Source organism: Panulirus ornatus, chromosome 16, assembly GCF_036320965.1.
Source record: "Panulirus ornatus isolate Po-2019 chromosome 16, ASM3632096v1, whole genome shotgun sequence".
Lineage (NCBI taxonomy): Eukaryota > Metazoa > Arthropoda > Malacostraca > Decapoda > Palinuridae > Panulirus > Panulirus ornatus.
In genome coordinates, this window is record NC_092239.1 from 13,980,044 (window position 1) to 14,000,936 (window position 20,893).

The 20,893-nt window shown below is 43.0% G+C and overlaps 1 protein-coding gene across 5 annotated transcripts in view; it reads right to left on the reverse strand.

The window, feature by feature from the left end:
- LOC139754164 (ras-related and estrogen-regulated growth inhibitor-like protein) overlaps positions 1–20,893 on the reverse strand; it is a 392,942-nt gene that overhangs the window by 31,160 nt on the left and 340,889 nt on the right. For 4 of the 5 annotated variants that reach the window (XM_071671334.1, XM_071671332.1, XM_071671331.1 and 1 more), the window contains 2 exons: positions 18,797–18,876; positions 17,128–17,184 (listed from right to left, as the gene is read on the reverse strand). In XM_071671334.1, coding sequence (XP_071527435.1) covers positions 17,128–17,184; positions 18,797–18,875 — 136 coding nt within the window. In that variant the 5' untranslated portion in view covers position 18,876. Of the gene's footprint in view, positions 1–17,127; positions 17,185–18,796; positions 18,877–19,521; positions 19,566–20,893 lie in introns of those variants that run through there. The other variant, XM_071671333.1, reaches the window with a different exon arrangement.

Here is a 20,893-nt window from a genome sequence, read left to right on the forward strand (position 1 = left end):
AGAGAGAGAGAGAGAGAGAGAGAGAGAGAGAAATGACTCAATTTGCGCCATAATCATCGAGGTGCGTTACGGGGGTGTAAGATAATAGGCTAGCGGTGCGCAACGCCAGCCATAAATACGGAATTTCCTTCCCCTCACCTCGCAGAAGTCATTTCCTACAGAACTTCGAGGGGGATGAAAAAAAAAAAAAATCAACAAACAATATTGTGGGTGAACGGTTTCCCGCCCAATATAATCGAGTGTTTCCACGAACAAAGGGGAAAGTGATTTGTTCCAGTCGAGTAGGTGGTGCTGTGGATATTTTCCTTCCCGCTTATTGGCAAGTTTCGTGACATAGAGGCGGACGTGTGTGGAATATCTCGACTCCTATTGGTCAACTCCACTGCGCTTGATCCCGAAGTGATCCTGATTGGATGAAAGTTCGCCACGGACGCCCACATCTTGAGTAACATTTGTTTTAATTACATCTTTGATTTATCTCACTGGTTATCACAGACAACAACGCTGTGACCAAATACCCGACATTGCATGATTCTAACGGTGACTTTAAATCATGCTTAATAGTGAATTTCATAACTTCTTTTGGAAATATTTGACACACCATCTCGTAGTAATATGTCTACGCTAGTGTCCCCCCTCCCCCATCCCTCACTTTCATTGCTAATACATATTTGAATACTTAGACGCCAACAAACTATGTAAATATACTGAATTTTGTATCAGGTGTGGATTTAGAATGTTACAACTTCGCTACATATAAACAAAATGAATTGAAGCCGGTTGAGACTAACATACACTCTTCACAAATTTTAATACAATTTGCCGAAGTATAACGAAGCTAACTATATCAAGAGCTGCGTATATTATAGCTATCTAATAACTACATTATAGTTACATTGTAAGCGTGATGGTTAACAGTTTTCATTGAGTTACTGCTGACCAAAATACATATGTGACATTCTCCGAGTTCAACAAAGATACAAGTTTAGATTTCAGAGAAACGGGCGCTTTGACGTACACTTCATTCTTGTTTACTGGTTAAATATAGTTAAAACATCCTGACGAAGTCATTTCCAGGAACTTCTGCTGAGTATCGCTTGTTTATCCATTTCATCGTTTTCTTTTCTGGCCCTGGAAGCGTCGTAAATAACCAACTTATATTACTGTTGAGAAAATCCACTTCTCTTTATATCCTCCACAATGGTGGTGGAAAATAGTAAGCGGCGACAGTAACAATAGTGGAAATGAAGGGATTCCAAGTGTCTCTGTGGCGTAGTGTGTGTTTCCCTGGTGGCGAAGGGAAGGTGTTTTATTGACGTTCATGGCTGGAGACCCCTGGAGACGTACCAAATAGAATAAGTGTTAAATCAAGTTGATGGTTGGCTACAGCTACGTAGTCAGTGTAGCAGCCAAACCATTACTGACAATGGGACATCAAGAAGATAAGGAAAACCCCGTGGCAGGCACAGACTTGGCGAACCTAACGGCAGTAACACCGCCAAACCATAGCCCTCACCATGACACTTGGCGGACCTAACGGCAGTAACACTACCAAACCATAGCCCTCACCATGACACTTGGCGAACCTAACGGCAGTAACACTACCAAACCAGAGCCCCTCACCATGACACTTGGCGAACCTAACGGCAGTAACACCACCAAACCATAGCCCTCACCATGACACTTGGCGAACCTAACGGCAGTATCACCACCAAACCAGAGCCCCTCACCATGACACTTGGCGAACCTAACGGCAGTAACACTACCAAACCAGAGCCCCTCACCATGACACTTGGCGAACCTAACAGCAGTAAAACCACCAAACCAGAGCCCCTCACCATGACACTTGGCGAACCTAACGGCAGTAACACTTGGCGAACCTAACGGCAGTATCACCACCAAACCAGAGCCCCTCACCATGACACTTGGCGAACCTAACGGCAGTAATACCACCAAACCAGAGCCCCTCACCATGACACTTGGCGAACCTAACGGCAGTATCACCACCAAACCAGAGCCCCTCACCATGACACTTGGCGTACCTAACGGCAGTAACACCACCAAACCATAGCCCCTCACCATGACACTTGGCGAACCTAATGGCAGTAACACTACCAAACCAGAGCCCCTCACCATGACAATGTCAACAAACACTGTTCATAAACATCTTATGAGGAATCTGTGAGTTAACAGTGACTCTCTCTAAGGATGAAGAGCCTCGCAAACTTCCCTTGGCATGACCATCCATCCTCCCGACACCGGCCGGAGTGAAGGACGCGACGGCCCCGAAAAGTTACCTCATCTGAACCTTGGATCTGTCCATGTTTAGACTGAAACCATCCAATGTAGTTTCCTTCCTTCACGATCAGTCTCTATAAACAGTAACTACGCAGCTGTCTCAAGACGATCACTCTCTATAAACAGTAACAAAACAAGCTATTCCGAGACACATTACTCCGAGCTTTAAAACCACAAAAGATTAGAAAATAAAAGTCTTTTTGTTTTTGAGAGTTCCAAGAAGTGTGTACACAATCTCAAGTCACTAAATGCGCAAACCTGGTCCGGATTTAGTGAGGGTAATGATATTTCCCCGACTCCCTCGATGGGCACTTCTCAAGAGACGTAATCTATGGCTTGACGAGGCCGAGATCTGCTCTGGACAATAGGGTCAGCAGGACCTGATTATACAAGGACAGAGATTTGATCTGAGGACCACAAGACTGAGACCTGAGCAGGAATGGGTGAGTGATGGTTAACATGTCTGTAAACGTTTGTGCGCACTGCGTTCATATGCTTGTCAACGTTTGTGTGCATTGCGTTCCTATGTCTGTAAACGTTTGTGTGCATTGCGTTCCTATGTCTGTAAACGTTTGTGTGCACTGCGTTCATATGTCTGTAAACGTTTGTGTGCTTTGCGTTCCTATGTCTGTAAACGTTTGTGTGCATTGCGTTCATATGTCTGTAAATGTTTGTGTGCACTGCGTTCATATGTCTGTAAACGTTTGTGTGCACTGCGTTCACATGTCTGTAAACGTTTGTGTGCACTGCGTTCACATGTCTGTAAACGTTTGTGTGCACTGCGTTCACATGTCTGTAAATGTTTGTGTGCACTGCGTTCACATGTCTGTAAACGTTTGTGTGCATTGCGTTCATATGTCTGTAAACGTTTGTGTGCACGGCGTTCACATGTCTGTAAACGTTAGTGTGCACTGCGTTCATATGTCTGTAAACGTTTGTGTGCACGGCGTTCACATGTCTGTAAACGTTTGTATGCACTGCGTTCCTATGTCTATAAACGTTTGTGTGCATTGCGTTCATATGTCTGTAAACGTTTGTGTGCATTGCGTTCATATGTCTGTAAACGTTTGTGTGCACTGCGTTCATATGTCTGTAAACGTTTGTGTGCACTGCGTTCCTATGTCTGTAAACGTTTGTGTGCATTGCGTTCATATGTCTGTAAATGTTTGTGTGCACTGCGTTCATATGTCTGTAAACGTTTGTGTGCACTGCGTTCCTATGTCTGTAAACGTTTGTGTGCATTGCGTTCTTATGTCTGTAAACGTTTGTGTGCACTGCGTTCATATGTCTGTAAACGTTTGTGTGCATTGCGTTCTTATGTCTGTAAACGTTTGTGTGCACTGCGTTCACATGTCTAAACGTTTGTGTGCACTGCGTTCATATGTCTGTAAACGTTTGTGTGCACTGCGAGTGTTTGCTGAGCTCCTCCACCTCCTCCTCCCACTAATACTACAAATAATAAAGAAATAATATTTTTTTTCCCTTACTCCCTCTCTCGCTTTAATGAAGAAGCATCAGCGAGAACATGGAACCTGTCCCTCCCTAGGCAACCGCGGAACATCCAAACTAAACCAACCAACAACAATGCCAACTCCCTTTAGCAGAGACGTCTGCCATCCCCTCCACTCCTAGCGTGTGTCCCACAACATCTTGCAGAAGCCTTTACCCCGTCTTCCTGTCTCGTTACCAAACCGTTCACCAAGACTCTTCACTACGCATGTCACTTGGCCTCAAACACGTCGTAGCCGCCTCCATACCATCCGACACATTTAACCACCCTTGAAAACACTCCTTCCGTCTCTTTTCTTAACATCTTTGTCTGTTATCTTTTCCCTATCTGCCACCTCTCGCTGTTGCTCCCACTTCTTCTCCTGTTCTCCTAACATTGTTCTTTCTTATGGCGACCGACATAGCTCGTGCGAGTATGCCACAGTCAAGGTCATCTCGGGTAAAAGAGGAAGGGTTTGTAAATGTGACTCTTAAAGGGAGAAAGGTTATATGAAGAGGGAAAGACAAAGGAAGGACGAGAATTCCAGAGCTTAGCTGTTCGAGAGACGAAGGGGGCATTATAAAAGCTGTTCGAGAGACGAAGGGGGCATTATAAAAGCTGTTCGAGAGACGAAGGGGGCATTATAAAAGCTGTTCGAGAGAGGAGGGGGGCATTATAAAAGCTGTTCGAGAGAGGAAGGGGGCATTATAAAAGCTGTTCGAGAGACGAAGAGGGCATTATAAAAGCTGTTCGAGAGAGGAAGGGGGCATTATAAAAGCTGTTCGAGAGACGAAGGGAGCATTATAAAAGCTGTTCGAGAGAGGAAGGGGGCATTATAAAAGCTGTTCGAGAGAGGAAGGGGGCATTATAAAAGCTGTTCGAGAGACGAAGGGAGCATTATAAAAGCTGTTCGAGAGACGAAGAGGGCATTATAAAAGCCGATCACCGACTGACCGGTCTCCACACACACACACACACACACACACACACAAGCTGCGGGAGGCAGCAGACAAATGCCTGCCACAGGTGGGGACACATGAAGACAATTCACATTAAACAATGGCCAAAATAATACCTACAGGAGAGAGAGAGAGAGAGAGAGAGAGAGAGAGAGAGAGAGAGAGAGAGAGAGAGAGAGAGAGAGAGAGAGAGAGAGAGAGAGAGAGAGCAGCAACATCGCAGAGCACGGAAAAGGGAAGGTTGAGGTGAGGTGATGCCAGGAGGATTAATGAGATGCAAAACTTTTAGTTACAGTGTAGTTGATAGAGAGGAGGGTGGCTGAACCTCCCTCCCTCACTCCCTTCAGAAGTGTGATCAGTATTCCATACTTGGGCGAATATAACATTTTCTGACGCTCTCTAAAGTTGATCTATACTGGCGTGGGTTTGCAGGTCTCCCACCACTGTCCTCACATTTTGCTCTACTGCTTTCTCTAGTACTGCCAATTAATTACGTGCACTCCTACCTTGTAGATACCGTCCTACACACCGCTTTAACATACTAACTACTCATTCATATCCCACCTTTCGTATGCCACATATCTCCTATGCAGATTCATTTACTACTTCCCTAAATATCTTCCACTCTGCCACTCTCTCTCCTCGTTTCATTTACTCTCGCTCTATACCTTTCTAGATTCTCGCCCTCTTTCGGTATCTCGGCACAGAGGCCACTTTTCCAAGCTCACTCACTTTCACCTCCTCTTCTCTCCCTCTCTCCCGAAAATGTCGTTCCATCTTTTCCTAAGACCACTACAATCTTTTTTTTTTTTGTTAGTCCCTGTCATGTGGTGGATAAGGAAGAATGCCAGGCGGGAGAAAAACAGATGAATTTTGGACGATTGAAAGTTGGTAACTCATTCTTGAGGTTTAGTGAAGCAGGTGTGAGGTCTCAAGAGTTTTGAGTCTTATTTTCCTGTCCTTTTCCATTCTTACTTTTCTCTCTTCCATCACTGCTCTTTTGGAATTCACGTTCCTCTTACCGCTACTAAACAGCAAAACACCTCACTCAAGTTGCCTATTAACGAGGGCCAACAAACATAACCCAAAACCCTTATAATACAACATGTGTACAAGAAGAGCTGCTACCATAATAATAATCAATAGTTCATTCAATCATATACACATTTGATATATATATATATATATATATATATATATATATATATATATATATATATATATATATATATATATATGTGTGTGTGTGTGTGTGTGTGAAATGTATAATTACACTAGTGTCATAATATTCAAATACGTCAACATTTAACGACTCCTGTTCAGGTGGTAATTTCACAGCTTGTCAACTCCCTGCCCTTGAACCCACCAACATAATCCCCTCCCCCTTCCCTCACGTCTCCCCTCCCCAAAACACCTCCGCTTGGTCACATGGCGCGACACGTCGTGCCGTGACGTCACCTAACCCGGCGAGCGTCATGAGTCTGTGGTTTAGCATAATGATCTCCCCGTCCGGCAGGAGGATCATCGACACAAAGAGAATTATCCAGTCCCTCGGTAATTGAGCGCAGAACTCGCCTGCATTGCATCAGCTTGTCAACCGTTGGGGGTGAATCCTTCCCTTAAATCCATAGTGATATTTCTGTGCAACTTTGGAAAAATATTGGTTCTTCACAAGGTCTAGACCAGAGGCTTGTATATCTAATTGTGTTACGTGTCCCCCTGCTAGAAGCAAAGGGGCACTCGCCTATATACAGACTCTAGTCTGTGACAGATTACCTGGATCAGTTGCACGGCCTTATACCTTATCGTGTCATTGCCTTACGTCTGAAGAAGGGCTCTTTCAGTTAAACATTATGCGGCGAATTATTGACCAGATGGTTACCCATAGAAACTCAACTATGTTTATTTATCATAAGGTAAGTCATTGTGAGATAATGAGTTGTGATTACCAGCAGAAGGACGAACACATTACGTCCTGTTCCACACTCAATCAACTTAATTTCAGTTTTATGAATAGTCGCTTATTTCCTCCTCCTCTTCATGAGTCTTGTGATTACTCAGAGACTATATATATATCATCGAGTATTTCTGTCTCAACTGATCGAATGACCAAGAATAGAAAAGGTCATTATCTTCAATATTCATTCAATGTTTCACATTATCTTTTTTTTAGTATACTGGAATGAAAGTTCACTTTACTTATTCATATAGTCTTATCCTGCACTTCATTTTCAACAAATATTGGTGGTTTCATTATGTGTATATCACGTAGTATTCAGAAGATATAAATGAATAAGAGTTTTGCGTCGTTTTGGTATTTGGATCAGTGGTTCGAGGATTCAAAATATAGTGGTTTGAAGCTTCACAGACGAATGATCCGAGGGTTCACGACACATTAACTTATCCTGCTTGAGGTAAGAGGTGCGCATCTATATATAGACGTACATACAAACTTTATATAGAGACTTAATATACGCCATCGTATACAAGGGTCGCACCGCCACTCTTAAGATTTAAGCATTTTCCAATGGAGGACGATGTTTACAGCGAGCGTATCCAAACACACACACACACACCACACCCCCACGTGTTCTCAATGCGAGTCGTGCGCGTTTGTCTCGAGACAGTTACGATTAAACATTGAAACTACGGCGCCTTAACCTCAGAGTCTCACAACCAGGCTGGAGAGCCCGTGAAGTAAGGCCAGTGCCGAATCTTACGTCGCGACAACCCTCGATATTGTCTTCTTGTTTTACATTGTAAGCGACCCAAACTGTCCGAAAATTGATAAATGTAATGAAAAGATACTTAGGGTTGTACGAAATATGATTTAAAAGCTAAAAACGGTAGGGAGAGGGCCATACGTTGCCGAGATGGTCGTTTTCTACTATTTGAACTGGAGTGGACAAGACACTATCCACGTGCGTAGAGGATTTGCGAGCTACCTACTCAGAGAGGCGGGCTAATGATTTCCTGTTTATTAACCTGTTTTGAATTGTATGGGGCGGCTCCATCTCGTGGGGCGGCTCCATCTCGTGGAAGAGCACTGTTTGTGTGAAGACAACGCCCGAGGTGGGATACATAGGCACAGAGCACGGTAAACAGAGAGAAAATACGTATATTCTGACACTCTTTGTGGCCCACTGTGCTTACGTAAAGGAGTCCCGAGGTAGACAGCGCGGCTCCATGACGGATTTTGTGGACAACCGACGTAAACAAACAATGGCGGACGAGGCGAGGGGGCCGGAGCTGCGAAGTTCCTCACCCGCCAGCGTAAACAGCACCCTAGAGGTAAACACCTGCCCTTCGGTGATGGGCGAGGTCAAATGTTGGAGGCATGTGAGAGGGCAAGGGTGAGGCACGGGGCCGGGGGAGGCCCATGGTGAAGAAAAACTAGGAGGTATGTGGAAAAAGGAGGACATCAAGGGTTCCCAGCTCCGAGGAAGGAGTGGCCAATTTAATAGACATTACAATAAGCTGGCTAAAACAACCATCTTGAACATCCACTCGTTTGGATGTTAAATTTTTTTTCCCCGATGGATTCTGATCGTGTTTTGAACGATTTTGACCAACAGCAAATCATACCATTTGATGTATTTACCCCCCTTTATCCAACGAGATTGGCGGACTCCCAGTGGGAACCGGAGTTTTGGGTGGGAAGATATTGCAAAAAGTAGTGACTTGCGATAGAGATGAAGGTCAAGAGTCGTTCAAAAGACATAGAAAAACAAACGGAAAAGTAATTCCAACCAAACCTAAACAGGGCTGGGTGTCCGAAACGGTAATAATACCATGAGTTACGTGCCACAGTGTCCCATTATTACTGGTCTCCATCCCACAGTGTCCCACCATCACTGGGCTACAACCCACAGTGTCCCACCATCCCTGGTCTCCGTCCCACAGTGTCCCACCATCCCTGGTCTCCGTCCCACAGTGTTTCACCACTCTGGTCTCCATCCCACAGTGTCCCACCATCCCTGGTCTCCGTCCCACAGTGTCCAACCATCCCTGATCTCCGTCCCACAGTGTCCCACCATCCCTGATCTCCGTCCCACAGTGTCCCACCATCCCTGGTCTCCGTCCCACACTGTCCCACCATCCCTGATCTCCGTCCCACACTGTCCCATCATTACTGGTCTCCGTCCCATATAATTTCGTTTTGTTCTAGTATTACTCGTTCCTAAACGTTAAGATGAACAAAGTTTTATCTCCTGGTATTTTTTCATTGATGGATTCCTCGTAGCTGATCAATCCCTTCCTATTATCATCCTTCGCGAGTCCACATTCACCTTGACAACATCAGTTCATTGCCATTCATCCTCTCTATCCTATAGTCGTTTCTTACTCCTCCAAAAGCGTACCCAAAGTCTCACCCCATTTTTCCTCCATATTTTTCTTACCCTCCAAGCTTCTCTCGTATGATTTTCCCTCAGTCCGTCTTCTCTAACAACCCACCCCTCCCCGTCAAGTATAACATAGGGGTGGGGGAAGTGAGGCTGTGTGGGTTCTGGGGTAGGGGAGAAGGAGGTTGTGGCTGGATTTCCTGGGCTGCGGATGGAGGTTAAGCAATGTGTGTGTGTGTGTGTGTGTGTGTGTGTGTGTGTGTGTGTGTGTGTGTGTGTGAGTGTGTGGATGGGGGCGGGGGGGGGGGGGGGTGGAGAGGGTTGTGGCTGTCTTAGCAGTGTAAACTGTTTACCAACATCCGGTCATGGTAATTGGCTCCGCGTGGGGTGGAATCCCGTGAGGTTTATGTTGGTTGGGGTTTGTCGGTAAGGTTGTGTCTGTGGAAGAGGTTCCTAAGTCGGGGAGAGAAAAAAAAAAAAGGTACCATGGCATGAGGGAGGAGGAGGAGGATGGGGAGTGGTAGATAAAGCACAGTGTACAGTTTCGTCTACTGATCCATACTTGCTACTCCATCAATTTCCTCCTGTATATCTTATACTGTTCTGTCAGTGACTTTATTGTATACAACTAATGTGAAACTCTTAAGGTGATCTGTCTTTTATCCCCCTTCGTATCCTCCTGAAAAGGGGTATATGATCCTTCAGGTACTTTCAGATCATTCGGTTCCTCTACCGCACTTCAAAAACGTAGTCAACGCGTTCCCATATCCCCAAAGCATTGTGTGTATGTGTGGGTATTGGCCTACCAGGGTGGGTGGTTACGCGTGCTCTCGGGGATCTAGGGCGTTCCAGCCCTATACGGGGCTGTGTGGCTGGGAGGATGGGCTTACATAAAGGTTACAACACCTGAGCCACCCCGGGCAGAAGGGGAATTCAGGTAACGTTCGCAGAAAATGGAACAAGAACATCGGCTCTGACGCCGAGGTGTTGCTCTCATGATGAATGCGTAAACACTGCCAGCAATGTACGGCTATTGTGGAGTCGCTTATGCCACGTATCAAGAGATAAAGGAAAACGTGATATTAGTAAGAACTGATGTACACTATAATGTGACTATATTACCCAGCTCTCTCGGTCTAACTGTAAAAGAATATATCTATTTTTCCCACACTGCACTGTTAACTCTCTCTCTCTCTCTCTCTCTCTCTCTCTCTCTCTCTCTCTCTCTACCATTTCTGAAGTTTTCTCCAGACAGCCAGTGAGTGAGCGAACTCGCGTCTTGTAGTGTACAGAAAAAAAATATGTTAATCTTCAGCCGCGTTCTTACTTCCTGAGCAAGAGGAGTGAAGGCCTGCAATAACTCCAGCTTTATCCAGGGGATGTGCCGCCTCCAGTCGTATGTGTGAGTGTGTGTGTGTGACATAACCTCCCCAACAGCAGGTTCTTTGTTAATCTCCCCTGTGTTCGAGTACCCGAGGCTCTTCGTGGAAAAATCCATCCCTCATAACACTGCCCTTATTATCGTTCACCTTTAAACAAGGCATTTAACAGTTCCAGGTAAAGTGGAACGCCTTATGCAACGCCAGACAATGACGCAACGTTCATAAACGTTTCCAGAGGTATAGAGTCATCGGCTTCCTGGTGTTGAACGAGGCTACGGAGAGGTTCAACACGGGGAGTAGGATCATGGAGAGGTTCAACACGGGGAGTAGGATCATGGAACAGGTTCAACACGGGGAGTAGGATCATGGAGAGGTTCAACACGGGGAGCAGGATCATGGAACGGTTCAACACGGGGAGCAGGATCATGGAACGGTTCAACACGGGGAGTAGGATCATGGAACGGTTCAACACGGGGAGTAGGATCATGGAACGGTTCAACACGGGGAGTAGGATCATGGAACGGTTCAACACGGGGAGTAGGATCATGGAGAGGTTCAACACGGGGAGTAGGATCATGGAACGGTTCAACACGGGGAGTAGGATCATGGAACGGTTCAACACGGGGAGTAGGATCATGGAACAGTTCAACACGGGGAGTAGGATCATGGAGAGGTTCAACACGGGGAGTAGGATCATGGAGAGGTTCAACACGGGGAGTAGGATCATGGAACGGTTCAACACGGGGAGTAGGATCATGGAGAGGTTCAACACGGGGAGTAGGATCATGGAACGGTTCAACACGGGGAGTAGGATCATGGAGAGGTTCAACACGGGGAGTAGGATCATGGAACGGTTCAACACGGGGAGTAGGATCATGGAGAGGTTCAACACGGGGAGTAGGATCATGGAACAGTTCAACACGGGGAGTAGGATCATGGAACAGTTCAACACGGGGTGTAGGATCATGGAGAGGTTCAACACAGGGAGCAGGATCATAAATATTCTTTGAGGGGTACTTTTGATGTACTGAAGATATATACTCAAGAGTATAGTATACATAAAAAAAAAGATAGCATCACTGTAACGCTTATGATATATTCAGGGATATTATATTCCCAGTCATACTTGTTATATTTATCATATAGACTATAGTAACATCTCTCTTACTCATAGGATATGATGGTAGAATCATGCGTCGATGGTGTTACATTCACGCAGTTGTAAACCCCATTGAGCATAATGGTACTACCCTTGAGTATGCGATATGACCTTTGTAGGTCGGGTCAAAGGTCAGGCCGTCATACTTCCGGGATTCGCCCTGGTTGTACTAAAGGATCATACGACATAGTCAAAGGGTTGATATATTCAGATAATCCATGACATATCTATCAAAAAATATCGTACATATGTGAAGAAAATATTAGACAATTCTACTACTTTAGGACTCCCAGGATTAGTTTTATATCCTTAAGAAGGACATCATGTAGCAAGTATAGAAAATGGGTGTGGTAGGATTTGATTTAGACGCCCACAACATTTGGAAATCACATTGGGTTCGTTTGTTATATATATATATATATATATATATATATATATATATATATATATATATATATATATATATATATATATATATATAATACTTTTTTCTCAAGAAAAAAAGATACGATACAGAGCAAACAATTAAACTCCAGAAACTATATGTATCCCTGAGAATTCCGACCTCTCACATATTCGAGTTTTAGACACATCCAACAACGAAAAGCGCATTTGCATCCATATATATATATATATATATATATATATATATATTTTTTTTTTTTTTTTTTCTTTCAAACTATTCGCCATTTCCCGCATTAGCGAGGTAGCGTTAAGAACAGAGGACTGGGCCTTTGAGGGAATAATCCTCACCTGGCCCTCTTCTCTGTTCCTTCTTTTGGAAAATTGAAAAAAAAAACGAGAGGGGAGGATTTCCAGCCACCCGCTCCCTCCCCTTTTAGTCGCCTTCTACGACACGCAGGGAATACGTGGGAAGTATTCTTTCTCCCCTATCCCTAGGGATAATATATATATATATATATATATATATATATATATATATATATATATATATATATATATTTATTTATTTTATTTATATTGCTTTGTCGCTGTCTCCCGCATTTGCGAGGTAGCGCAAGGAAACAGAAGAAAGAAATGGCCCAACCCACCCCCATACACATGTATATACACACACGTCCACACACGCAAATATACATACCTATACATCTCAATGTACACATATATATACACACACAGACACATACATATATACCCATGCACACAATTCACACTGTCTGCCTTTATTCATTCCTATCGCCACCTCGCCACACATGGAATACCATATATATATATATATATATATATATATATATATATATATATATATATATATATATATATATAGGGCCAGCCTTACTAGGAAACAAACTCGTCCTAGATGTAAAAGTGGGACACATCATTAAGACGAGGCCATCACCGGGTTCCCTCCCCAGGCAACATCTCTTCCTCCAGCGAGGAGGAGACATGCTAACATCATCTGCGTAATGGTTACTGGGTCGCTCCTGTCACCAACACATCCCTTCTCACTTCTCTGAACTGATGCGGATCACGTTGCATGTTTCATAACACGTGTTGCCATGGGAGATCATATATACATACATACATATATATATATATATATATATATATATATATATATATATATATATATATATATATATATATATATTCCTATGAGTCCACGGGGAAATGAAACACGATAAGTGCCCCGTGGACTCATAGGAATATACTTGATCACGCGCAAAATTGTGAGCCTTTTCAATATATATATATATATATATATATATATATATATATATATATATATATATATATATATATATATATATATCTTACGTTGGAGGCTACAAACACGGACAGAAGCCCACATCAAAGCTTGTACTTAATTCAGATACAGAGGGGTTAATGAAAGGGAAAAAGAAGAGGAAAGGGAAAGTATTTACGAATTTTGGAAGAAGTGAAAAAGTCTGTCTTAAGATGTGTCAGGTCATTAGGAAGGGCGTGAGAAGGTAGAATAGAGTTCCGTAGTTTCGATGTGTAGGGAAAGAAATTTTTGTCAAAATGGCCTACCCTTGAGTTGCCCACGGCTACAAGGTAATCATATGACGCAGCAACTTGCCGAGTATTGCGTGGTCTAGCTAGTGATGGGGGGAAAACAAGCAGCCAGCTCTCGGGAGCAAAGACCAAAGCAAGCGGGTCAAGTGTTTGAAGTTGGCCTGGGAGAGTTTACAAGTTGGACAGCTTTCGACTCAACTGAGGAAAGTAAGGATCCACAGCCAAATCCACCCTTAAGGGTATGGTCAAAGGTTACGCAATAATACTATAGACTCGTACCCTCAGCCTCCAGGAATCGTTGCGTCGCTCAAGAATTTGCGTCGCAAAGAATTATTAATGAAAAAACAGAGAATAGAGTATTCTCTGGGCTCACGTTGCAAGAGGAAAGAGTCTATAGACAAATTACACGTGTGTCAGTGTTTATGTAACGGAGGAGGAGGAGGAGGAGGACACACCAGCAGAGGTCAAACAAGGGTACAGGGAGACTCATGGGGTAGGGAGGGAGGGAGGGAGGGGTTTAAGAGACCAACCATTTTCTTTGTCTCGTCTTTAGAATTACTCGTTGGGTCTCGCACGTCTGTCTATATGACTGTCTATCTATCATTAACTTCATGGCCAATTTTCATGGGGTGGATATGGTCCATGTAGCCTCTGAAAGTTACCCGTGCCCAGCGTCAAGCCAAGCCTGGATTTCGAAAGTGAAAGTCTTTGAAAGCGACGAGTTCGGGGGATCGAACCCTCGTGCTCAAGGGATCGAACCGTCGCGTCGCTGTGTTCGAAGGATCAAAACTCTAGCTATTGGGACGATACCACACCAAACCTGCCGGTTGTACCGTAGAGCGAACCCGTTAAAACTTGTGTGCTTGTGTTGGTGAGTTTAGAAGACTAGGGGGGGAACACTGCCAAATGTTTTCTCCGGGAAGTATTGCTGGTGTGGGAGGGAGTCAGACGGCAGTGTGGGCGAGGCGCTTTGAAATGAATGTGGGAGGACGTCAAATTTATGCCAGTGCCACCATCATGGATGAATCTGGTGGTGAAATGAGAGGTAGAAAGAGGCAAGTGCGTTGGCATGACTGAATCATTTTGGGGTTGAGTGGAGGCGGCTACCACACACTACCGTACGTACATGAGAAGTGAATTATGTACATCGGAAGGAAAGTATGCGAGGAGACGTGATGAAGGTGTTATCTGCTGGAGGAGGACCACAGTATATGGGAGTACATGGGACGGGCAGATAATTTAGATTGATCCGTTTGTCTCTGACGTAGCTATGTGCTGGAGGAGGATTAACAGCATTCTGCATTCCTGTAGCTGAAGACAATAGTGAAGCAGAAGACAGAGAGATGGTGCTGGTCTCTGAACAGTCAACATAAGTTTCGTTATGTGTACCGGGAGGGCAGGAACGTAAAGAGTAAAATGTAAATAAAGGGAAGGTCTTCCTGTTTTGCAAAGATGCTTTGTCAGAGTCATGTCAGTATGAAAGGGAGATGTACTTGAGTTTGTGAAGGAACAGGTGGTTGGTTGTGATATCTAGCAGATGTGGTAGAGAGTAGGGAAAGGGACAAAGAAACTGACGAGAGGGAAAGTTGATAATAATTCCGAGTTCTGAGATACAAAAGCTAAGTTGAATGTGTGAAAAAAAGTCGTACATACAGACGGATCATAAAATCATCGTCTCATAAATTGTACAATATATTAGGAATCAAGAAGGACGAGTCATGAATTAAGACGGGAAGAAAAAATATATAGAATGAGATAGTCAAAAGAAATTAAGCTGGTGAAAACTTGTTTGTATGGTGTGGTCATGTACGCCAGGGTGTGGCAGTGTACAACAGACGGTGTCGTGTTGTACGCCAAGGTGTGGTCGTGTACAACAGACTGTGTGGTCATGTATGCCACCATAGTGGGGCTGTGGACCACAAACGGTGTGTACGCCAAGGTGTGGCCATGTAAAACACAGAATAGACAAGCGGTAGGCTGGAGATTCATAATGTGGTTATGACCAGGATGGAAACATAAGACAATCAATGAGCGAAATGCCGAGACCCGTAGATCTGTACGTCACACGCTGGTAAAGAATTAGCTGTGGATATTTCGTGCATATGAAAGAAGACAGGGCAGTGGAGAGGCTAGTCTCGACAAAGTAATCAACTTAATGTGAAAATATTGAACAGAAATGAAGTGCTATTTTGAGTGTGGGGGACTTCATCCACATTACCCCACTATACCTGAGGCCTTTGTAAGTTTTTGTACACATGATCTACCCCCGTGTAGTGAGGAGGGAAAGGAGCTCAAGGGTGCTGTATCCAGCCTGTGTAGAGAGGTGGGAAAGGAGGTAAGGCGGGAACTAGCCCAGCAAAGCACGTACATACCCAGCTAGGGTGAGGTTGGGGCAGCAACACGGTCTATGTGACATCTATAAACTGCGGGTTCGAAGTCCACGGCGGGACACTTCACTCGAAGTGACAACGGTTTGTTGTTAGGTCACTTACAAGTGTGAATTCTTATGGAGTCGAGACAGTGTCGTCACGAACAATCCCATTCTCGGAATCTCTATTTCCGTATTGAAAATATAAGGGATTCAACAAAAGATAAACTGATGCGTTCTCTCTCTCTCTCTCTCTCTCTCTCTCTCTCTCTCTCTCTCTCTCTCTCTCTCTCTCATTCATGCACGATTTCGTGTAAAACTGAAATACTCTTTTACTCTTGACTCTAAAGATAAAAATCGAAATGATCTGATAAAATAATCGTTCCAGGTATAATCGTATGTTGTGAGGGGAATCTTAGGCGTTCAGTGCCATTAGGTCCCTGTCATTTCAATCATTCCTGGTTCTGAACCTTGTAACTCGTTGAGCACGACGGTGTGACCCTCAAGTTATGATAGCCTTGGCCTTTAATCTGATCCTTCTTAGGGTCTAAATCCAAACCATTATACCTAAAGGTCGTACGATCCTACTCAAGGCGTCACTACCCAACCCGTTTTTAATAAAAATCATCCGGATGAAGACAACTCACTCAAGTGTTTCGATGTCTCGAAACTTGCACGGGATGAACCAGTCTGGAAACAAAGTACAAAGCCCCATACATTTTTCACAGAGTCTTTTTGTCTTCGTCATGTCTGGTCTGGTCTTATGAGATTCTCACAGTCATAAACGAATTTCTAAGGTGTACATGTAAACAAAGGGGAGACGTGACCATAAGAAAAAAATGCAACTGGACACACACGAAAAAAAAAAAAATGGGTAGCATGATGAAGAGATGAACAAATAAACAAAAAGAAACGAAGATCAGGTAGACATGCAAAAGATCCTGTAGAACAGAGAACACCGTTCACCAGGTGTTCATTTAAAAACAACAACAAAGGGTAGACTATGGAGAACAGAGTGGTGAAGATAAGGGGATTACGAACAGGTCATAACTTCAGGACAAAATAGGAACAAAGTTCATCACATGAGGTACATGAGGGTTAAGACGTGATGAAGAACAGAGAGTAACATACCTGTATCAGACTGGTATTCCCCGATGAATCGCTTGGTCAGGTACCTCACTGTCAGGGCTGAGGACACGAAAGGAACAGGTTTTAGTTTCTTGTTTCCTATGTGTGTGTGTGTGTGTGTGTAGATATGAAAATATCATGAATGCATTTATCATATTTCAATAAGCAAAAGATAGTTTCATGTATATATATATATATATATATATATATATATATATATATATATATATATATATATATATATATTTTTTTTATTATTTTGCTTTGTCGCTGTCTCCCGCGTTAGCGAGGTAGCGCAAGGAAACAGACGAAAGAATGGCCCAACCCGCCCACATACACATGTATATACATACACGTCCACACACGCAAATATACATACCTATACATCTCAATGTACACATATATATACACACACAGACACATACATATATACCCATGCACACAATTCACACTGTCTGCCTTTATTCATTCCCATCGCCACCTCGCCACACATGGAATACCATCCCCCTCCCTCCTCATGTGTGCGAGGTAGCACTAGGAAAAGACAACAAAGGCCCCATTCGTTTACACTCAGTCTCTAGCTGTCATGCAATAATGCACCGAAACCACAGCTCCCTTTCCACATCCAGGCCCCACACAACTTTCCATGGTTTACCCCAGACGCTTCACATGCCCTGATTCAATCCACTGACAGCACGTCAACCCCGGTATACCACATCGATCCAATTCACTTTATTCCTTGCCCGCCTTTCACCCTCCTGCATGTTCAGGCCCCGATCACACAAAATCTTTTTCACTCCATCTTTCCACCTCCAATTTGGTCTCCCACTTCTCGTTCCCTCCACCTCCGACACATATATCCTCTTGGATCAATCTTTCCTCATTCTCTCCATGTGCCCAAACCATTTCAAAACACCCTCTTCTGCTCTCTCAACCACGCTCTTTTTATTTCCACACATCTCTCTTACCCTTACGTTACTTACTCGATCAAACCACCTCACACCACACATTGTCCTCAAAAATCTCATTTCCAGCACATCCACCCTCCTGCGCACAACTCTATCCATAGCCCACGCCTCGCAACCATACAACATTGTTGGAACCACTATTCCTTCAAACATACCCATATATATATATATATATATATCCCTGGGGATAGGGGATTAAGAATACATCCCACGTATTCCCTGCGTGTCGTAGAAGGCGACTAAAAGGGGAGGGAGCGGGGGGCTGGAAATCCTCCCCTCTCTCTTTTTTTTTTTTTTTTTCCAAAAGAAGGAACAGAGGGGGCCAGGTGAGGATATTCCAAAAAAGGCCCAGTCCTCTGTTCTTAACGCTACCTCGCTATCGCGGGAAATGGCGAATAGTATGAAAAAAAAAAAAAAAAAAAAAAAAATATATATATATATATATATATATATATATATATATATATATATATATATATATCGTTATGTGACCTTTGACATTGACCTCAACCATTGACAATTGGCAGTAGCACTTGACACGAGGTCACAGATCTAATCAAACATTAACCCTTGGCTTTGATTATATGACCTCAAGTAATGACCGATGACAATAAGCCTCTGGAGCTAGGATCATGTAACCGACGTGCATTTGCGCACATGGTTGGCAGTGACCCCTCATCATGACCTCTGACTTTGACACTGACCTGTTTTGCCTACCGCCTTGCTGCCAATGACCGCTAACCTCGCCTGCCCGCCCTGGTTGTCCCTGTCAGGGGAACGCATCCTGGGAATAAAGGAAATAGAAAACAATTACGAGGAAAATGGACAACAAAACCTAACCAGGAAATTGAATACCATCATTTGCATGAATATCTTAACTGAGTGGTAAATGCTTAAGGACTCGTTCTATTATCAAGGAATTCTAAGATCATTTTCAAGATTAATCAACAATGAAGATAAGCTAATATCAAATTATGATAAGACAACAGCAAAGAGTACTACCTACAAAAAACTCAAAATTGTCGTATATATATATATATATATATATATATATATATATATATATATATATATATATATATATTTTTTTTTTTTTTTTATACTATTCGCCATTTCCCGCGTCTGCGAGGTAGCGTTAAGAACAGAGGACTGAGCCTCAGAGGGAAAATCCCCACCTGGCCCCCCTCTCCGTTCCTTCCTTTGGAAAAAAAAAAAAAAAAAAAAAAGAAAAAAAAAATATATATATGTATATATATATATATATATATATATATATATATATATATATATATATATATATATATATATCCAAAGTGACCATCCTCTTTAACATAAAACAAAAGCTTCGTCAATCTATTACATAAACAAAAGTGTGGTCAGAAAACCATAACATGAAGGAAAGTGATTATCTATATTTACACACACTCACCCTCCTCCTAACAGCTCCCGCCGAGCACTGACAAGCTAGCCTACTACGGCAGGAGTACTGAGTTTTCGCCCCACCCACTTGGGTAGTTTAGCAGTCTGCCCGACAGTTCCCTATGCTATACATCTATAATCAACAAATATAAGGACATTTCAGTAAGGATACGAACATTAAAAACACATACGTCTATACATCAACAAACAAGAGCACATGACAAGGACGCAGTCTGGAAAAATAAAAAGTTGTGAAAGAAATGATCAACTCTGACCCTTCCCTCCCCGCCTCTAACCTTCACATGACCTTCTGTGGTCAGTTGCATTACACACACGACATATGAGAAAACGGTCGGCTCCCTGCACGACTTCCAAAAGACGATAAAGAAGTCTTTTCATCGAGTCTTAAAGTACTGAGTTTTATTTATGATTTACAGCAATTAATGCAACTGTATCAGTAACGCTGCAACTGATGAGAAATGTGTGACATGATCATGTTTATTTGCTCTCTCTCTGATAGCTTCTAGATAATGGATGACCAAACGCCTTATTTCATTCTATATTAGGCTCCGCATTTACTCTCATATAATTTTTTTCAACATTGATCTCTCTTAATCTGTTTAGTACTTTTGTCAACAAGTTTTACACCATGACTACAACGCAGTCAAAACTGAGAGGAAATAAAAGGACGTGAAACATACCTTATTATTCTTGAGATATCATTATCCAATTTCTATCGCCATCTATGGACGAAATTCCAGACTGAATTGTATGATAAGACTCACGGATATTGTCAAAACCTTAAATCCAAGTCTAATGAAGTGATTCATCAAGTAAAACTAATATACAGATATACAAATCGTATCAAAAGAACACATAACGACTCATATACTGCTCGAAGCAGCGCTCCAACTTTTGTCATAAATTCAACTACAGAAAATGGTTTGTTCGAGGGGTATGTGAGAATTTCTTAAGCCAGTCTTTTAGCTCATGACAGCTAATTACAGCGAACATGGAAGAACGGTAAGTACTTGATTTATACATAAATGAGAAAATCATATTGTTTTTCCAGTTAACAATGTTTCTGGCGTGGTGAACCAGTGGTTAATAGCCATTAAATCCAAGAAAATACGTATTGAAAGCCATTGAAGTAGGCACTGCGGGAATGGTATTTGAATCATCTTGAACACTGGAAGAAAGTGGTCAGGAGTTATCAGCTGCCGGTTATAACATGAAGCTGACAATCTCTGCAAAATATTGACTACTCGATAAGCCTATAGCCAGAATAACTGACTAGCCTACTATATAAAAACCAGTGATTATCAACGTGAAGCCAATGAACTTATATAAGTTGTAAACTTCCTTCTGGTGATTGAGTTTTC